The 16,979-nt window shown below is 42.0% G+C and overlaps 1 protein-coding gene across 3 annotated transcripts; it reads left to right on the top strand.

Moving 5' to 3' along the window:
- Positions 1-3,938: 3,938 nt before the first annotated feature.
- Positions 3,939-16,934, top strand: LOC5518585 (multidrug and toxin extrusion protein 1). Of its 3 annotated transcripts, none has more exons than XM_048720643.1 (15): positions 3,939-4,134; positions 4,520-4,596; positions 5,030-5,435; positions 6,346-6,388; positions 6,515-6,657; positions 6,921-7,018; positions 8,320-8,433; positions 8,581-8,648; positions 9,087-9,195; positions 9,557-9,632; positions 10,545-10,747; positions 11,657-11,694; positions 12,570-12,626; positions 14,030-14,111; positions 15,024-16,934. In XM_048720643.1, exons 2-15 carry the CDS (start codon positions 4,545-4,547, stop codon positions 15,308-15,310), a joined length of 1,776 nt encoding a protein of 591 aa, XP_048576600.1. In that variant the 5' UTR covers positions 3,939-4,134; positions 4,520-4,544; the 3' UTR covers positions 15,311-16,934. The 3 variants fall into 3 exon arrangements, with proteins under 3 accessions (XP_048576600.1, XP_048576599.1, XP_048576601.1); XM_048720642.1 differs by having other exon boundaries at positions 4,128-4,257; positions 4,530-4,596; XM_048720644.1 differs by lacking the exons at positions 3,939-4,134; positions 11,657-11,694 and adding an exon at positions 4,160-4,257 and having other exon boundaries at positions 4,530-4,596; positions 15,024-15,162.
- Positions 16,935-16,979: the final 45 nt, after the last annotated feature.

Raw genomic sequence — 16,979 nt, 5'->3', positions numbered from 1 at the left:
ATAACTACCTTCACGTGGTGCACCTGTCTTAGACAAAATGTTATACCAGGGACCGAACCAGGGACGGTATATTCCCTTCTGGGCAGATGGAGCCTGTTAGCCTTGGTAGGCAATCCATCTAGGGATTTGCTCACCCGAATCACAGAAAAGACTGCTATGGCGGATCAGGCAGAAAATGCCTACTTTGGGTTAAATGGCTGGGAAGGCGTTGCAGCAAGGCACCGTGGAATGCTTAGGGCGTGACAGAGCACTAAAGACGTCACGGCCATCACACTGCGGCCAAGGAAGTCACCAGCCGTGACGACTCTTCGTACCACTGGATTCTGGCTTCTGCGGCAGAGAGAGTGGGATTGCCCCTGTGCAACGGCTTTTCCACTATAATATCTTTTCGCACAGGTTTCGTTGTACTTTCATCTTATTATCTTTCTTGATCTTACTTCTTCAATAAGCCCGGCGATGGGTGATTGGCGAAAGCAACAGGTGGAGGTGAACACTGGGAGTTGTAGTCAAAAACCTGCACGTAGGCGGCCATGGACAGATGGTCGCTCTTTCTCTGTACCCAGGGCAGCAGACAAGTTCGGCAGCATCCATGGCGACTGAGCAGCCCTCTTCAGGACAGCACTGCTCACCCTAGTAAGGGAGGGACCTAGAAAAGGTGGTCTAAACATTGCCTGCCCTACTGCATCTGGCCAGCAAGCCGCGGCTGGCAGATCATCCATCTATGCGGCCGAAGCGATAGAAGAAAAAATAAACTACTCTTAGGAGCATGGAATGTCCGTACCCTTTGGACAGAGGAATCATAACAAGACCCCAAAGGAGAACAGCTCTAGTCGCCAAAGAACTAGCACGCTACAATATCGACATCGCAGCTTTGAGCGAGACCAGCCTCGCCTATGAAGGTTCTCTTACAGAACAGACCAGCGGTTACACTTTCTTTTGGAAAGGGAAGGCCGCACACTAAGACAGGATCCACGGGGTTGGACTGGCTATTAGGACAAGTCTACTGAAAGAACTTCCAGACTTACCTACAGGTGTCAACGAAAGGCTGATGAAGTTACGTCTACCTCTCTGTTACAAGCGCTATGCAACAATCATCAGCGCATATGCTCCCACCCTCACGAGCCCAGAGGAGACAATCGAGCAGTTTTATGCCGACCTCAGTTCCATCCTGAACTCTGTTCCCGCCGGTGATAAGATCATCCTGCTCGGAGACTTAAACGCCCGAGTTGGTCGGGACTACGAACGATGGGATGGAGTTCTTGGAAGACACGGCGTTGGCAAGATGAATAACAACGGCCTCCTACTGTTAAGCAAGTGTGCGGAGTACGATCTGGTCATCACCAACACTGTGTTCAGAATGGCAGACAAGTTCAAGACGACCTGGATGCACCCAAGATCAAAACAGTGGCATCTCATAGACTTTGTCATCGTCCGCCAGCGTGACATCCAGGATGTCCACGTCACCAGAGCCATGTGAGGAGCGGAATGCTGGACAGATCACCGCCTAGTCCGCTGCACCCTGAAACTTCACATTGCGCCACGTCACCCAAAGCGTCCAAAGCTTGTGCGCACGCCCTTCAATACAGCCAGACTCCAACAGCCTTCCTACCTACAGAAGTTCCAGAACAGCTTGAATGAGAAGCTGACTGCAAACGGGCCTTTGTCTGGAGATCCAAAGGAAAAGTGGAACCAGTTCAGAGATGTAGTCACCGAGACAGCAAAGACAGCTCTTGGCCCAAAGACGCGGAAACACCAGGATTGGTTCGACGAGAACAACGAAGCAATTGAAAATCTACTTGCCAGAAAGAACAAGGCATTCATGGAATGGCAAAACGATCCGAGCTCCGCCGCAAAGAAAGACAGATTTAAGTCCTTACAATACTTGGCTCAGCAGGAAATAAGAACGATGCGTGACCAGTGGTGGGAGAAGAAGGCCGAAGATATCCAAGGCTTCGCAGACTCTAACAACTCGAAACAGTTCTTTAGCTCCCTCAAAACAGTCTACGGTCCATCGAAATCTGGTTCCGCTCCCTTGCTGTCAGCAGACGGAGCCACGCTCATCAAGGACAAAACTGCAATCAACATGAGGCGGAGGGAACATTTTAGTCAACTTCTCAATCGCCCGTCGTCAGTAGACCAGTCTGCACTTGACCAAATCCCTCAACAGCTACTAATCGAGGAACTCAGCGATCCCCCATCCATGGAGGAACTCACGAAGGCCATCAAGCAAATGTCATCTGGGAAAGCTGCAGGCAAGGACGGTATACCAGCGGAGGTGCACAAGGCCCTTAGCGATGAGGCCCTGCACGCTTTTCACAGCGTCCTGATCAGCATCTGGGACGAGGAAGTAATGCCTGCCGACCTACGTGATGCATCAATAGTCGCCCTGTACAAGAACAAAGGCACTCACACAGTGTGCGAAAATCACAGGGGTATATCCCTCCTCACAATCGCCGGAAAAATCCTCGCCCGCATCATGCTGAACAGGCTGATTCCATCCGTTGCAGAGAAAAACCTCCCTGAGTCACAGTGCGGCTTCCGCCCTGGTAGATGCACAGTTGACATGGTATTTGCAGTAAGACGGATCCAGGAGAAGTGCCTTGAGCAGAATATGAACCTTTACGCAGTCTTCATCGACCTCACCAAAGCTTTCGACACCGTCAACCGCGAAGCATTGTGGATTATCCTCAGTAAGCTTGGATGCCCTGCAAAGTTTACAACCTTGATTAGGCTGTTCCACGACGACATGACGGGTGAAGTCCTGTCCGATGGTGAGCCCTCTGAGAGCTTCAGTATCTCCAACGGTGTGAAACAAGGCTGTGTGCTTGCTCCAGTGTTGTTCAATCTCTTCTTCACCCAGGTACTGCTTCACGCTGTGCGAGACCTTGACCTTGGTGTCTACATCAGGTACCGGCTGGACGGCTCACTGTTTGACCTGCGACGTCTTACGGCCAAGACAAAGACCATGGAAAGGCTTATACTTGATGCCCTGTTCGCCGACGACTGCGCGCTGATGGCTCACCAGGAGAATCATCTACAGACTATCGTGGACAAGTTCTCTGAAGCATCAAAGTTGTTCGGCCTGACAATCAGTCTCAGTAAGACGGAAGTTCTCTTTCAACCCGCACCAGACAGTATCCCCCAGCAGCCATGCATAACCATCGATGGCACACAGCTGAAGAATGTCGACTCATTCGTGTACCTGGGCAGCACCATCTCCAACGACAACCCACTGGACAAAGAGACAAGATCAAAAAGACAAGAGACAAGAGACAAGATCAGGACATTCGCCTGTCAACAAAGCTGAAGGTTTATAATGCTATCGTCCTCCCGTCACTACTATACGGCTGCGAGACTTGGACCCTGTACCGTAGACATATCAAGAAGCTGGCAGGACCGCATTACAAACCTCGAAGTCCTAGACAGAGCTGACACCACAAGCATTGAAGCCAAGATACTCCAAACCCAGCTTCGTTGGTCTGGCCACGTCATTCGCATGGAGAAGTCAAGAATTCCACGGCAGGTGTTTTACAGTGAGCTAGCGTCTGGTTACCGCAAGAAGGGTCGCCCAAAGAAGAGGTACAAAGACAACCTCAAATCCAACCTCAAAGAACCTGCTGGCGTGCCCTCACAAGTAATGCGGTGCAGTCCTTTGAGGGTGACCGTCGTAGTCTTCTGCCTCTGTCCCGACAACTGGCGTCCCATGCCCCATCTGCAACCGCATCTGTGCATCGGACTTTGGTCTGAGTAGCCACATGCGTGTCCACAAATATTATGAGATTCAACGTATCGTCTTCCTCGGCTCGAGAGACAACCATGATGATGATGACAATACTTGAGTATCAAAATCATTTATACGGACTGTTATTCCAGTATTAACGACACAGAGCCCCCCCCCCCCCCCCCCCCCCCCCCCCCCCCCCCCCCCCCCCCCCCCGGAGAATCCTGAACCGATTATCCTGATCCGATCCCCGATCCACGGTCGTATCGTCCAGGAACCCGCAATTTTTGCGCGGAACGCCTGTCAAGTCATAGCCTGAATGGCCACTTTTGCCTTTTTCAGAAGTATAATTTTAATCGAAATACAGAGCAAAAAATTGCACCATCCGTGCAATTCAACTTGCAGGCAAGTTGAAAATATCTTTTCGCCTGTTTTATGGAAGTCACCGACTGGTGAACTCGAAATTAGTCTCATGTTTATTGTACGAACCAAACAACGTGTTTGCTAATAAGGATTCCATGATGGCTGAAGAAAGGGTAAAGCTATTCAATATATATCCATTTTTTTTTCTGCTAATCTTTTATTATGCCTGTTATCTAGGATATAGCAGCGAAATGTCTCTAATAACAACAGATTATCTTACACGATATTATTTATTGTCATCTGACTCTTTCATTCACAATCTTAGTACTCACGTGTGAAATCCGTGGTGATCCTTCTTACAAAAAATTGCATCCAAAAACTCCTATTTGAAATAGTGTTACCCTTATCCACTCTTTAAATCTGTAATTGATTTGTATGATTTTAGGAAAGAGCAGAGGAAATGTTATTTAACGATGAGCTTCTAATTAACACAAGTCAGAGCAAGCAAACAGGTAATGATGAGCTATTAGCAGGGGTTTTGGTCCGCCCCAGACTGCTTCCAGTAATACTGCTCTCCAGTAATGTTATTATTCTGATATGTATTTCCAAGATTATACTAAAAAAATGATATAAATGAAAGTGAGTGACAAGGGGATCCATAAGAAACATTATTTTAGAGAACTTTATCTTACTATAAATTTCATACTATACATTATTGCAAAAAAAACAAAAAAGTTATCAGTGAATTTAAAGCCAAGAAAGTTTGTAATCAGTGACGGATCCAGTAGTTCCAATACAGTGGGGCTGAAAGAAGGGTTTGAATGTTATATACTGCCAAAGTTATTTTTGCTGTTTATCTTTGTAGATTAAAACTCTTTAAAAATGTGTATGAACAATTGTTATGCAGCTTCCTTCAGATATTCTCCTTAAAACCTCATCCATTAGATTTCAGACTCCCGTGTTTGAGGAGCATCAATATTGTACAAGCAAAAAAAGAGTGCATTCAAATCTTGAAGCTTGCCTGGCCCACAGTTATCAGCCAAGTTTTTACATTTGGACTCAGCACACAAAGTGTCATATTCGCAGGCCATCTAGGAGAATTAGAACTCGCAACTGTATCTCTGGCTTCATCTTTCATAAACGTGACAGGGTATTCAGTGGCTGTTGGACTTTGCACTGCCTTGGAGACTCTCTGCAGCCAGGCTTATGGTGCCAAAAAATATGGGATGGTTGGCACTTATTTACAGCGAGGGATCTGTATATTGTCGGTTGCTATGCTCCTCACTTACTCATTTTGGATGCAAACAGAACACTTTTTGCTTGGAATTGGGGTTGAGCAACAGATCTCAAGGTATTTATTTATCACTAATTTACTTATAGTAAACTGTCGAAAAATGGTGTACACAAGCCTCATTGGCTTGATTTAGACTGGGATGGGCTGGGTTGGGTATGTGTATTCTTAAATGTTCCTATTAACAGGCAAAATATACACTGTAGTCAATAGAGAGGTCAATAGGGTTTTCCCACTTAACAGTGAAGGAGATTCTCAAGTTGGCTTGAGGCATCAAGACTTTTGTTGGAATATTTTTATAATGCTCTTCTAACAAGCTAAAAATATAGGTGTTGTGGGTGGGGGAGGGGTGCCGTGCCTGACTGTGCACCCCCCCCCCCCCATCTTATTAAAGGGTCATTAAAGCTACCTGTCAACCTCTGAAAATCTCAAGGCTTGAGAATTTTGGGGGGGAGGGGTGGGGTATATTCATTTTTGAGGGGTGGGGTTAACCTTGCAGGCGTTTGACGTATAGAAAGCTCTCACAAACAAATCCACTTATAGATCGCACGAAGGTGTTAGATATATTGCGCTTCACAAGTGAATTATTGTTTAAACTATTTTAATACAAAATAGGCAAAATGATGATTTTCTATAGAATAGTTTTCGGAAGCATTTAAAAATTGCTAAAAAGCGGGAGATTTGGTGCTCAACGTGGGAGAGCGAGAGAGTTGACAGGTATGTTAAAGGAACGTCAGATACTATTTTTTCCATATGATACCTATGACTGCCCTCACCCCTGCCCCTTTGCATACCTGTTAGGTATGCATATAACATTTCTTGGGGAGGTCCCTTTGCCTCGTTTTTCTCTAACCACAAGGACAGCTTGCAGAAAATATAAAAAACAATAAGCATTTTTCTGTTGGCGGAGATGTGTGTGTAGTGTTATAATCATATGTTGTCTGCCATTCAATATTGAATTGCTTTTTAGGATGACTGATAAGTATATTATGATGTCTCTTCCCATTCTACCTGTAAGTAGAAACCTCAACTGAATTCATTCTCATTGTTTTTAAAATGATATAGAATATGTCTTTCAGTAAGTCCGTTCTGCATTTTGCTTTTTGCATTATTAGCTGGAAATATGTGTTCCATTTTAGGGCATTTTTGGACAGACACTATTGCAGCGATATTTACAAGTGCAGGGCATAATGCAACCAGTGCTATATATTGGAATGGTGGTGTTTTGCTGCGCAATTGGCATCAACTATTTATTGGTATTAACTCTTCATCTAGGAATAAGGTACAGTCGAACCCACAGCTATCTATTAATAATAATAATAATGATAATGATAACGATAACAACAACAACAATAATAATGATAATAATAACAAATAATATGAGGATATCCACAGACAACTATTTCTTTTATTTTGCCAAAGAGAACAAACATTTTTATTAATTGGGTTGTCATAGCTTTACTAGAATTCTACTGCTATTTTCTACTACTTGCATTTTCTTTATCCAAACATTGTTTAATCTTTCATTGTCTACTTTTTTTCTAGTGGCATAGCAATATCATTCTATGTGAACTACTATCTCTTCTCTGTATTGCTGTTGGTGTACATCTATATAAGGAAAATACACCACTTGACTTGGAAAGGTAACTCTATAGAAGAGTGAGCCCTTGGGAGACGGGGGTAAGGGTAACAATTACACTTGAGGAGAGGGTGATGGGTAACAGTATAGAAGGTTGAGCCCTTGAAGGGACACTTAATAAGAAAAATACCCCATTTGACTTGGAAAGGTAACACTTACCATGGAGGGTGAGACCTTGGGAGATGGGGTAAGGGATACTATTTACTATAGGAGGGTGGGGCTTTTAGGGGGTGACACATACTATAAAGGGTGAGTGTTGGGGAGCTGGCCATCCTTGTGTAGGAAGTATGTCACAACTTTTAAGAATTACCTTTTTCTCTCCCCCTTTCTAGGGTCCTTATGCTTTTTGTCCTAAGAGGGTTAAGGGGGTATGATACCCAAGAATTAATTCCGTTAATGTATGGCTCAGCATAACACTCACTAGTTCCTGTGTTTTTAATATTATTGCATGAAATTTGGCAGGAATAATTATTGATAGTGTAGTAGTGTAATGAACCTCAAAAACCTTGAAAATTTTTACAATGCTTAGTAATATGAAGGCTTTTTACCAAAGAATGCTGGTAAAAATTATAAGCTTTTTGTTTGTTTACTTGATAATTTTCCATTTATGTCAACTATATAGCAATTTTAGGTTCATTACATAGTTTGAGGTATTAGCAATGAATATCCTTAGTTTGGTTTGTGTTCCAATTATAATTTCAGAGCTAGAGCTGTTACCGTAAGAGCATTAAAATCATGTATTTTGGGTGTGGCTTGGTTACCATAGCAACAGTAACTGCCAAAATTGGTATCGAATGATTAGTCTCAATGAGGTTAATGATATGTGAAATAATAAAACTGCTAAGTCTTTTGCTTAAAATTTTTGTTGTCTTGGGTATCATACCCCCTTAAGGGTTAATACTTCTCCCTTACCTACCCCTCTAAAATCCCTGAAAATAAGGGTAGAGCGCATCTTGCTCACATTTTTCATGTATCATTGGACAAAAATCAACAAAGTCCCTAGACAACTCACTTTTGAACAGCGGCTCCATACAGCTTACTGAAGGACCAACACCCTTTAATGGGTGGGTGGAAAAATTAGAAAATGATCAGAAATAGTGGTTGGGGGATACAAACGATTACCAGAGATCCATCAAAATGCGGCATGGATAGTCGCCTAGACAACCCCTCTTAAGTCAACCTTTCAACTCAAGGATGAATCTATGGGGAGGCTGGCTATATACCCCTGTCTATTCTGCACAGTTGTTTTCACATACTCCTCCATCCTTTCCCTTCTTGTCCTGAATATGTCCTTCTTGCTTTTAGGCTGGTCCTTCAGTTGTCTTGATGACTGGAGGCAGTTCATTGGTCTGGCTGTGCCTGGAATGATGATGATTTGTGTGGAATGGTGGAGCTTTGAAATTGGATCGTTTCTCTTAGGTACAAAACCTCTTTTACCAGTGAAAGCTACTACAACAAGCTACAACAATGTGAAAATACACACTGCTGCCTCTTAACAGCAGAGCTGAAAGTTGCAATTGTTATACTTTGCCATTTAATATTTAAAAAATATCTTTTTTATTATAGGCAGAATTGATGATAGTAATGTAGCAGCTCATGGCATCCTTTTTCAGCTGGCAACAATTTCTTTTATGGTATAGTTCAATTTCAAAATAACATTCTACAACAGAGGGGTGGGTTACTCAGCTACACAGGGAAATGTTTAATATTATTTAGGAAAGTCACATGAAGGAAGTGTTGCTCTATTGCTACACTGATTCTCATGTTTAAACCGTTGGCAAATCTTTTTAATGTCTGATTTGTAACATTTATATTAACTATTGCCTTCCCCATATGAAAGCTGATATGTTACATCAGAATACATTTCTTCAGAATAAATTTCACCCTTCGTGACAATCTTACATAGCAATGCTTTTTTGGAACAAGTTGGTCCATAATGAATCTCAGTCGAACTATTGATAAACATTAAAAACTTTTTATCTTGTGTTTACTTTACACCTTTTATATACTTGCTTTACTTCCTTTTTGCCATACATATTTAGTAACTTCATATAATTTATTTCCTTTGTAAGCTACCTATAGGTACTGGTTTGGCTGCGACAGTTAGTGTGGGGATGGCTCTAGGGTCCAACCAACCGGACAGAGCCAAACTCGTCACCAAAGTATCTCTCATCATCACCAGTAAGATAAAGATTTATGATTTATTTCTTTTAGGAAAATGTGCGCTAGAGTGGCCAGCCATGAAATTGTTAGAAAGCCTAACAGTATGCTATTCTTACACAATACCAAAGCTTTTACCATATTATAAGTAAATCAGGCGTGTACACAGCCGGGTTGTGTGCACCAAAATTGGATTCGATAGCTTGACCAAAACCATGGTCACAATAGCATGCATTGCATCAGGAATTTCTTGGAAAAACTTCTTAGAAAATCGCTCCTATACCATTCTCAGAGAATCGGCATGACTGGGGTCCTCTAACACCAGATGTGAACACTTGTAATCCAGTGTTTTAATATAATCACTTTTTTATTTACTTTTTAGTTGCCTTCTCTGCACTGGTAGCCATTTGTGTTGTATGTGCGAGGAAATATATAGTATTGGCCTTCACAGATGACAGGTAGGACTAGAAAATTCATTAATATGAGATTATTGAAGTGTGGTAAAAGACTTTTTCTGTCCGTCCGACCATATGTAGGTCTAGGTGGTTGGTCAGTCAGTCAGTCATTCTATCCATCTGTTGATCAGTCAGTTGGTCAGCTAGCCAGTTTGTTTGTCAGTCTGTCCATCAATCGTTTGGTCAGTTAGTGGGTTGGTCAGTCATTCTGAAGGTCTCGCTTGCTATCTATGTATCCAAACTGGCTGGACACCTTCACCTTCAATGGACACCGTGATCATATAACTGACACCTTCATATAATGGTCACCTTCATTTAACAGACACCTTCACCTTCAATGGACACCGTGATCATATAACTGACACCTTCATATAATGGTCACCTTCATTTAACAGACACCTTTATATAATGGACATATCTTCATATAATGGACACCTTCGTAAACAGACACCTTCATATAATGGACAGCTGCATTTAATTAACAGACACCTTTATATAATGGGCATCTTCATATAATGGGTACCTTTATATAAGCCACCAACATATAACGGACATTTTGTCATAACATTCATTTCATTTCAAAGGTTTCTTTAGGGGCGGATCTAGGATTTCAAAATAGGGTGTGGATAATGGCCAGATAGATGGCTTATAACTGATCCAGTTGTCCTGTGTAAATCACAAAGATCTTAAATTACATCACACTGAAATTTGTCGCGTCAGAAAAGTCAAGCAGGCAAAGGCACATTGACAGCACCTTCCGTTCCTCAGACATTTATTTTCTTCAAACAAAGTGATTTTTTTACTAAAAAGGGGGGTGGATATCCACCCAACCCCCCCCCTTGTATTCGCCCCATTGTTTTCTTAATAAGGTTCAACTGATGTTATTCAGGTTTTAAAATCACTGTTTCTTTCCAGAGAGGTGATTAACCTTACCATCCAGACCCTCCCTATCGTAGGCACCTTCCTAGTCTTTGATGCTTCTCAAGGTGTCATGGCAGGGATCATACGCGGCTCTGGACGCCAGAAGATTGGTCTTGTGCTCAATGTCATAACCTATTTCATAATAGCTCTTCCACTTGGTATCACACTAACATTCATTGCCCATCTAGATTTACTTGGTAAGTATTAACAAATTAACATGTTCAAGATAGTTATTTAAATTGTTTTGATTATGTATTCGTTGGCCATCTAGATATACTTGTTAAAGCCGCATTGTCACCAGTCTACTTCCGGAGGTCCGACGGGAACCTCAACCGTTAAAAAAAAAATAATCTATTAGAATCCGAGAGATTTAACATGCCATCCGCTCTAAATTAACAATCATATTCTCCAAAAAACTTCCAATAGACACACTGCTTTCAATATTTTAAAATATTTTTCGCGTTTTCCGTTAAAAATCATCGGAGATTGTTACGTAATCGACAAGAAGTTTCATTATGTATTCATCGCATTCACTTGGTAAGCATATTATCATAAGTTATAGCATGGCACGAGGGGAATTTATTGATTAAGTGTCCCCGCAACCGAGGAATAATAAGTTGAAGTCTCATCCCGCCTTCTCATCTCTTTGTAATACCATGATCACGGAAGACATAAACTCGCAACTACGAGTAATATTAGGTTGGATGAGCGAACACGGTTCAATGGATCAGGGCTTTGCATACGCATTGTTCTTGTTTTGGGGACCACCACATTTTTTCCGCCCCTTAGGCAGGACAAGCCTCTTCGCAGGCGTCTCGAGTGGAAAAAAGCTTTTTTTCTATTTCGGGCTTCCTGTGGCGTATTCAAGAAAAAGTGGGCCTGGGATAGTGAAAAAAGCGATTTTATTTTATTTCTCTCCTGCCCTCTTCCGGCTTCCGGTTCCAGTTCAGTTCGCCACAGGAACCCCAATTCGTAAAAAGTCGTAAAAAACACTCGAGATGCCTGCAAGGAGGCTAAGGCACTACCCCTTGTGGCAATTGCTAAGCCCCCCCTCCCCCCACGTTTTAACTTGTTGTATTTCCTAAAATCGATTGGTGTTTCGGTAGGTTTTTGGTGCGGCCTCGCTGTGGGTTTGGCTACGCAGGTCAGTGTGTTGTGTGATACTCCTCGCTCACCATTGCCTTTGTCGATCACCCACTCAGTTTGTATTGTTTATCATTGAAAATACAGCGGTTTATTCGTAAGGAAACTTTAAAATAACAATCTACAAATAAAGTCTGATTTGTTATTGACGATATTTGATTGAAAGTATCTTGGTTACTTGCTTGAATTAGCCGATGAAAGTATGTCGATCACCCACTCAGTTTGTATTGTTTATCATTGAAAATAAAGCGGTTTATTCGTAAGGAAACTTTAAAATAACAATCTACAAATAAAGTCTGATTTGTTATTGACGATATTTGATTGAAAGTATCTTGGTTACTTGCTTGAATTCGCCGATGGAAATGGATGCTTTGTGTGACTCGCCATTGAGCGGGAGCATAGAATGGCGGAGTGATTGGCCTTCTTTAAGCGAAAAATCAAGGGGGGGCATGGCAGCCGATGCTTCCCCCTCACCATCTTTGTACTAAAACTTTAGAATAAATATACGGGAGCTTAAAACCTCTCACTATATGTTTTTGTACTGGTATCCCCCTTCCCCCTCCCCCACCCATCCTCGATTCGCCCCTTGCCCTCAGAACATACAAGAAACCACATTTCAATGCAATCTCTTTATGTGTTTGTGGGGGAGTGGTAGCTTGTGTAGCGGCGGTTTGTTTGTGTTTTATGTAGCTCGAAACTAGGGCTGTTGAATTTGGGTCGCGGGGGGGTGGGGTGCAAAAAAAAAAACGGAACGCAACGAAAAAAGCGTAACGCAGCGAACGAAAATCAAACTCATGAAACAAACGCCGCTACGCAAGCTTGGGTGAGGGGTGCCGTTTATTCATGTCACATGTACTTCAATGCTTTCTCTTCCAGGTCACACTATACGGGACTTTGCTTTATCGCACGAATTGGCAAAGGCAAGCAGACCTGGTAAGCATTACCGTCGTTTACATTACTTTGAGGACACCCCGGATAAAGTCTCGACGTTCTACAAATACTTTTTCGTTAATCAAATATGTTGTCTCTCGGCTAGGTGGCTAATTTTTAAACCCGAAAAATTAAAGTGTATATGACGTCAATACTTTCTCTGCGATGGCGGCGAAGTAATAAAGACCATGGTAACACAATCAACTTAAGGGGGGGGGGGGGGGGAGAGGGTTGGAAAAGGCTGCTGTACCAAACAGTTAGTGGGAAGTAAGAATTGAGACAGGAGAGAAGAGGAGAAGGTATCCTCCCCAAAAAAAGCTTTCATGCTTTGCGCTCAATTTTCAACTAGTTTTTGTAGTCCCCCCAAACCAAAAGAAAGCCTAGAATCTTACTTCTAACACAGTGAACAAGGATAGTCTAGTTTTCAGCGCACACTTCCCCGTCCTCGCTAGATCGTGAAACTTGCAGTTTTCACGTTGTAGTTTGAAAGAAAACGACTGAAATGTATGATAAGACAGAATCCCTTTCAAAGTACATTTCACGTCTGGTTCCTTTGAGTTCTCAATTGATTTTTGCCGTCGCCGTTCATTTTAGACGAGGACGGCAGAAAACAATGGGATTTGATTCAGAATTCAATAGCAGCACGTGAAAATGTGTTCGGTCTGATAAATTTCAGACGTTCAATTGAGGACGCGGACGTTTGCCGTGTAAATTCGTCTAACCACGTTCGCTACTGTAGAAATTATGTCCTTAGTTTATTTTTATCTATCTCTGACTATAATGTTTTGCTTATTCCATTGTAATTAAACTATAATTGATCGCCAAGCGCGAACACATCATTTTCGATCTCGTTGTCCGTCGCCGTCGCCGTCGTTCTTGCTAAAGGTCCCTTGTTGTCTCTGCTTAAATTCCCTAGAGGGGGGTAGGACTAGACTTTTTTCCTCTTAGACTCTGTCCCCACGTATCCGTTTTCGTATGAAAACGCAACCTTTTTGTTCCGTTTTCAAAAACGATCCGCGTCCACACGAAGCGTTTTCATTTTGATACGACCCGTCCCCACGAAAACGCAAAAACGATACGAAAACGATAACAAGCTCTACAGCGCATGCGTACTCGCGCGCCAAGTGGACTGGACCTGAGCTATCACGCCATCGTTTTCGAAAGGTTCCGTTTTCGTCCGTCCCTACGTCACCGAAAGGGTATCGTTTTCAAATTGTTCCACTCTGGAGATCGTTTTCAAATTGTTCCGTTTTCGGTCATCGTTTTCGCGTTTCCGTGTGGACGATACCCGTAGCCGTATCAAAAAGGTTGCGTTTTCAAACAAAAACGGATACGTGGGGACGGGGTCTCAATTGAGGGAGATGTGGAGGGTGTGTATGGAAGAAATGCATGCCTTTTCTTTCTAGGCAGCCAAAAGGACAGCTACGCACCGAGATGCTGTTACCAATGGCGACTGTCAATCACACCAGTTTGTCGACGGAGAAAGTGGTGAGATACTAGATTGTTCTTATAAGCAGCGTGCTCAGAGCTTATTCGTACGTGTACAAATAGCGCTAAACGAAATCGCTCGAATCATGGACGCATCTATCCAAATAATGTGAATAGCAATAATTTTCAATGGCACCATCGCGCAGAATCTAGTGTCATTTTACCCGATCACGCATATAATTAAATGACGCTCTAACTCTAATTTACATTACTTACCGATCATCAATTACAGAGAAAAAAGCCTAAACGAGCGAACCTACCACTCCTATTCGAAAAACAAAAGACGTACTAAAACTAAAACTTATTATATATATCAAAATATGTAAAATTTATCAAATTTATCAAATTTCGAACTGCTTGATTTTCTTGCGCTTCCGCATGTGTTTGACCGATTCTCACTTGTGTTGCGCTTCCGCTTGCGCTTACCGCTTACGCCTGCGTCCTAGTGAGAACCAACCTTAAGCGAAAGTCCCCTATTATAGCGCATGTCTGATTCGTTAGATTTTGTCAAAGAACCCTTGTCAGCCCATACCCTTTTTATTGTTTTCCGTCAACATTGGAAGACAAATTATTCAATACAAGCTCGAAAATATATTAAACAAAGCTGTATACCTATGTGTTTAAGGTTCGAGAAGGTCAGTACTTCATGTCGTGTGTGACCCCATGAAAGTCACTATCTCCCTAACCCTAACTGTACATGAAGTACTCACCTTGGGGTCATTCATGACGTACTGAAGGACGAGACTGCCTATTTCTTGAAGCCTTGAGGCGACAATGTCCTGCGACCCAGTTTATCTTGTACAAAACTCGATTAAAATACCAGTGAACAATATGCAGTGTATTTGGAAATAAATAAGATTTAGTGATGAGTCATAGAACCTCCTTTTAATGCACCCCGTTAATATCTTTTAGATTTCTCTCACTCTCAAAATTTGGAAGAACAAAGTGAGTCATTGAATGACATCTCCATGGATACGCCCGATGAACAGCTTATCGAGGTCAGCGGTAAAATCTTTTTGCCGCGAAAGCTGAAGATACGGTTGCTCATGCGAAGATCGTTGCCGCTGGTTCTTGCGTTGGCTGTTCTTATGTCGTCGGTAGCTGTCCGAATTTGTGCCCCGGTCAATGGACAAGGCATGGCCAGGAACTCCACGATGACTCTGCCGGGGACAGGGAACGTTACAAATATCCCAACATGACGAAGTTCGAACGCCTCTTTTTTAATATTTTTGGCCTGGCTAAACTAGGCAACATGTCGAGCGCGACATGCAGCGTGCGATATGTCTCCTAAATGTTTCCTAGATTAGCCACCACCAAAACATGAAGTGCGCGAGAAATTTTTTAGAGCGCGTCGACACGAAAATGTTTCTCAGCTAGTTATCCAGCAAAGGCCTGGATAAACTAGGCGACATGTCGATCGCGTCTCTTAAATGTTTCCTGTTTAGCAACTAGTACCACATTCAGTATACATAGTAAAGACGTTAGAATGACATGTTTACCGTCAGCCAGTCCGTCTCATTTTGTCATCCCAAGTTGCAGTGTGAAAAAGTACTCATTTCCATCGGTTGATTTGGGGAAGCTCTTGTCAGATTTGCTATAGATTTTAGTGAATGAAGTCTAAATCACCTGGTTTTAGATGTTTCTTTAATATATTTTGTCTTTAGAAATTAAATTCTAAAAATAACAAATTGATGAAAATTTGGCGATAGTAATAATTTATAAAATGATACCATTATTTTTCGTTTATCATATCAATCAATATATACTATGAAAATTTAATCTGATTTTTATTTGGTTTGGCGATTTGATAACGTAAAGCCACGAGTATGGGAGGTCCAAGTAGAAACCCTTGAGGGATCCCATTATCATTATTGTTTTGTTATACTGTATTGTCCTAGGCCTTATATGGTCTTTATCGCAGCATTGACCCATTGCAATTATTCCGATACATGTTCCGAGACATCTCTCCCAAAGGTTAAATGCATAATTAATGTATTTTTAATCTCGCCATAATTACTTTCAATAATTTCCAACTGCTAAACCGCAACTAGCTACGTCATAATAAACGAAACAAACGACACAACATTTGGTGTTGTTAATTGGTCAGCGACTTGCGGAGAGGGTGCGTAATTGTAAGCCATTTTAGTGCTGGCCGATGAAAAACGCCTCTGCGACAGTTCGCAGATTATTAATCTGCTAGATTTTGCCGGCTTTGTGGATTTTGGTAGGGGAAAAAGCCTGCATACTAAAAATATGAAAATGAGGGGATATAGAGTGGCTCATACTACACCAACGCTTTAATACATTTTTTATGCTCTTTATTTCGTTTTGGGGGAAATATTTAGCTTTCCAAAGTGAATATAAATATTTTGTTATTGAAGTGCCTAGTGTAAAACTAATAAAACAATTTAATATGTTGATTTTTCACCCGAACAAAGTCAAAATTAAGCAGTTTTAATATTTCAAAGCATTTTCCTTCGAAAAAAAAGTTAAATTAGTCCGCGTAACACAAGAGTTTTCTTGTAAGTTTGAGTAAACACGGTACACGAATTTTGAATCGTTCCTTACTAGTACTTTTTACACTGCTGTTCTGGGTCTGTATGAACTGGAATTGATTTTTTTGGCTTTGAGTTGAAAAGACTTATAAGAAACCGTTTGACTTTGGGGAGAGGAGTGTTGACTGGCCCTCCCCTCGTGAATTTTTCCCTGGATCTCCCAGAATGCTTTGTATTCAAGTGTTTCACAAGCCTTCAAGGAGTAGAATTTGTGTTTCGAGACCATGGAAATGGATCAGGAGAATCAGAATAAAGGTATCTATTTGCGTCTGGTTGTGTTTCCTGATCTCTCTCCCTTATGTGGTATTTTGCA

The sequence above is a fragment of the Nematostella vectensis genome, chromosome 13 (assembly GCF_932526225.1).
Source record: "Nematostella vectensis chromosome 13, jaNemVect1.1, whole genome shotgun sequence".
Lineage (NCBI taxonomy): Eukaryota > Metazoa > Cnidaria > Anthozoa > Actiniaria > Edwardsiidae > Nematostella > Nematostella vectensis.
Note: the sequence above shows the minus strand (reverse complement) of the source record. Positions and strands in the feature narration are given on the sequence as shown.

Coding starts and splice junctions, on each gene's coding strand:
- LOC5518585 (XM_048720642.1), top strand. Junction 9,196..9,556: donor AGTATCTCTCATCATCACCA/GTAAGATAAAGA, acceptor TTTACTTTTTAG/TTGCCTTCTCTGCACTGGTA. Junction 11,695..12,569: donor CTGTGGGTTTGGCTACGCAG/GTCAGTGTGTTG, acceptor TTTCTCTTCCAG/GTCACACTATACGGGACTTT.